The sequence below is a fragment of the Malania oleifera genome, chromosome 8 (assembly GCF_029873635.1).
Source record: "Malania oleifera isolate guangnan ecotype guangnan chromosome 8, ASM2987363v1, whole genome shotgun sequence".
Taxonomy (NCBI): domain Eukaryota; kingdom Viridiplantae; phylum Streptophyta; class Magnoliopsida; order Santalales; family Ximeniaceae; genus Malania; species Malania oleifera.
Window position 1 is genome coordinate 47,560,387 of NC_080424.1, and position 3,960 is coordinate 47,564,346.

General features: G+C 37.5%; 1 protein-coding gene across 1 annotated transcript; it reads left to right on the plus strand.

Moving 5' to 3' along the window:
• The first annotated feature begins 2,912 nt into the window (after window positions 1-2,912).
• On the plus strand, window positions 2,913-3,329 carry LOC131162667 (classical arabinogalactan protein 9-like). The gene has a single exon (XM_058119272.1). It carries the CDS (start codon window positions 2,913-2,915, stop codon window positions 3,327-3,329), a length of 417 nt encoding a protein of 138 aa, XP_057975255.1.
• The last annotated feature ends 631 nt before the right edge of the window (window positions 3,330-3,960 follow it).

A 3,960-nucleotide genomic window follows, 5' to 3' on the forward strand; every position in this document is an offset into this window, starting at 1 on the left:
AAACTTATGCATTTCACTACACATTTTATTTCAAACTTTCATTTCCAAACTCACTTATTTCATTCACTCTTTAAACTACCGGTAATACAAGTTCGATCCTTTTTCTAAAACATTGATTTTCTAAGCCAATAATACAAGCCTAACTTTTTTAACCAATAGTTTCTTTTATCCACCACAATCTCCATCATTATGTTTTCCCCAAAAATTATTGTTCTAAGACCAAACCCTTTTAGAGCAATACTCTAGGCTCTTTGAAGTCATGTTGGAGTGCTAAGCCAGTGATTCTATCATTGTACAACCAAAAGGGGTCTTTTCTCTTTTATTTTATTTTTCTTTCTCTTTTTGAAGACAACACTTACGTAATTGCGGTAACCGTTCTACAAACGGGTTTCGTTAGAGGTATTGAGAGGCTAATCATCACTGATATGATTGGTTGATCACCTTCCCTATGCACAAGTGTACTCCTGAACTCTGAATCTAGTGTTTTACAAACCTTCTACAAGATTTTTTTTTATTTTCCCTATTTTGTTTTTCAAATAAAAAAAAAAAAGTCCTAACTCTGTTTTAAAATGTTTTTACCCCTTTTGACCTAAACTCCTCTTTCTTTCTAATTTTGGGGACAACCATTCCCCCTTGGTCAACACACTCACACAAAATCTGACATCGATAACTTGGTGACTCCACTGGGGATTTTTAGAGAGTCGAGCCACTTGTATGTGTTGCCTTCCTTTTATTTGTGTTTGTTATGAATAATTGCATTGCTTAAGTTGGTAGTTAGCTTCATACACCTAGTGATTTCTACCTATTTTGTAATCTATATGTGTTGTTGTTATGCATTCTTGTGTTTTCTCCTTTTCTAGATTGGCTATTCCTTTATTTGGTAAAGTTATTTTGTTTTTCTATGTTATTTATTTGCATTCATTTATTCATTTGCTTCCTATACACATTGTGCACTAACACTGCACGATTTCTATACTCGGACTCTCACCTATTAGGATATGAGAGTATTCAAACCTCCATAGGGCATCATTCCCCGTTTATGCCTTATGAATATCTCCTCACTCAGACCGAACCCTTTCAATTGCAAGCTTGTAATGGACGAGGATTGGGGACCTTACTAGCCTATAATTGCAATAATGAGGATAGTTTGGGAACCATTATATATTCAAGTATACTTGAAACTTTGCATGAGTAACCTCGAGCCCTAACATCCATAAGATAGAGGGCCATCCTTATACGGAACTATTAGGATACCAGGGAGCTTTCAATAGAGAGAACGAGGTCATTATATCCTAGTATTGCATGATAAATTGAAGTAATGAAGTCCTTGTACTCACAAAACATAGTAGCATGTCCCTCATAGGGCAACAACTCCCATATGGGCTACGAAACCAAAAATCAAGATGTTGTGCAATCCAAATGAACATAATGACTTCAAAACCTCATTCATATTTACATGCTTACTTTGTTTGTTATGTGATTTGTGCTAACTCCTTTCCCTTATGTATATATTCTCTCTTTCTTAATACAAGCTCTATTAGGTCTGTCTATGTCTAGGAAATCCCATCTTATCCCTCATTGCCTCTTCCTTCACTAAGTTCAAGTCCTACATGTGGATATATTTTAATTGCAACAAGGTGAGAAGTCTTACACCGATCACCAACAATTTGAAGCATTGGAGAAAGCAGTGGAAGAATTGGCATTGTTGAGTAGAGGCAAGGCACTAATGAACTATGTGGGCCCCTTTCCAAAATCAAATAACCAAGCTAAACAAAATATCCCAATGGAACAAGGAAAGCATAATAAAAAAAGTGAGACATTGAAATATAACATGGAATGCATGGATTTCGTTGAAGAACAACTGAGAGAGGTTTAGAACATGTAGAATGTCGAGGTAGTATAATTTGAGGACCTCTATTTGTTTCGAAATTCAATATCAAAGGTTCTTTCGCAAAGGAATCAAATAATATGCTTTAAAGATGCTATTTCAGTCATTCAAGAATATAAGTCTAAGTTAACAAAGCAATATTCCCATAATTGATAAAGAAATAAGTGTATAAATGTTGAAAGTTAAGGTTCTGGATGACTTCAGTAACCTAGTCTTTAGAGTGAGTTGCCCAAAGAATTAAAAAATAGAATTCTGGGAAGGTAGTAGCGAGTCAGTCGACTAAGCCAATGACCTCAGTCGCTTGATGAATTTTTAAACTAAATTCTGGAGTGGTAGTAGCAAGTTAGTCGACTGACTCTCAAGGTTAGTTTCTTGACCTGCTACGGGTTGTTAAAGAAATGGCCATAACTCAAGGGCTATTTATCAACTAAGGCTTGTATGTTTTAAAGAAAGGTTCACAACCAATTCGAGGTGAAGTAAAGAACAATCTTACCAGGGAAAATCATTGGATGATATAATTTTGTTCACCACGAACTCAAATCTCAACAGAAATATCCTTGAAACAAACTTTGAACAAGTGAAGACATAAGCTGTTGTATGTATATGAAAGTGATGTGGGTGAGAGGAAATAGATGGTGATAGAAATCATGGGTAGATAGTGGTCTCTCACCACTTAATCTCCGAAGAGAACGCATAGCCTCTCACTACACAATCATAAAGGATTGGATAAAACTATGTCAAGCTTCGGCAAAGGAAATACCTTTTACTATATTAATATCAATATCTGCTGCTACATAGTCCTTTCAATGCCAAATATAAATACTTAGCAAAAAGGGACAAGAAAATAACTCTTACATAAGTATGGGGGGATAGGGAACTGACTAGCCAGCCAGCATCTTCTATGATGCTAGCACTCATTCTGCTTGTGGATATTTCATTTCCTCCAATACCTCTCCAAATGATTACCCCACCCACCCTTATTAACCCTATCTTGCATAGCAAGGTGGCGGACCTGTCATGATCCATGGCTGCCAACATGGCAGCCACCTCAGATGCCCCCACCCTAACATCTAGTGTGCCACTTACAACACCTCCCCCACCATCGATTCCATTGCATGTTTCTGCTCCACCGCTACCTATTCCACCGCGTGTACCCACTCCTTCCTCCACTACTCCATTTGAGGCTCCTACCTTGCACACACCACCTCCTAAACCCGCATTGCCACCACTGGCTCTAGCTGCTCTTGTGCCAACCCCCACTCCAGTTTCACCCGAGTCACCGATGGTGTATGGTAGTTTTTCCAATGAGGATGAGACTACTTCGAGCCAGAGATCTTATGCAACTCGCCAGTCTAATATCCATGCCCCATCCAATGAGTCCAATGATCTTGTGGGCAATGACTCTGATTGTGACACAAGTGGTTCTACTGCGGAAGAGTAGTGCTGATTGTATGGGCTCTTTTGCTTTTGTACATGTACTGTTCTTGTGCATGTAGTTATTTCTTTTCTTCTTTTACTTGTCTTTTTCTGATTTTTTTTTTTTTTTGTATCACCATGACTTTTCTATGGCTGTACTTATTCTTGTATTGTATCTATCTTCAGTTGTACTGCCTGGGTGATTAATGAATACATGGTGCTTTGTTTCTACCTGTCTTTTGTGCTTCGTGTACCACTGGTTTTCTTCATATATATTGGTTTTATATTGGATGCTTACTTGTGCAGGTACACTTGTTTACTTTATGGTCCCCGTGCATTGCTTCCTTCTCATGCTTTCCAAGTGTTTTTTGTCCTTAATTCAGTAGGGACATTGAAGTTTTAACTTGGGGTTAGTGGGGTTAGGAAAGCACTACATGGCACATTTTATCCACAAAAATGATGTAATTTTTAAAATTTTAAGTGAACATTGTCTGCTGCATGCCATGTTAACACTTTTGACGCCCTTTATATACTTCTATATAGCTTGTATGTAACATGCTTAGGTTGTGTCTATTAGATAACTTTATTATGCTCACTAACAATGAAGTGAGTTGCTTGTGCATTGTTTCACGTAGTATAGTCAAGTTACCTGTTTT

What these genes read in the sequence shown, in the direction of transcription:
- LOC131162667 (XM_058119272.1), top strand. Translation starts at nt 2,913, where the DNA reads ATGGCTGCCAACATGGCAGCCACCTCAGATGCCCCCACCCTAACATCT.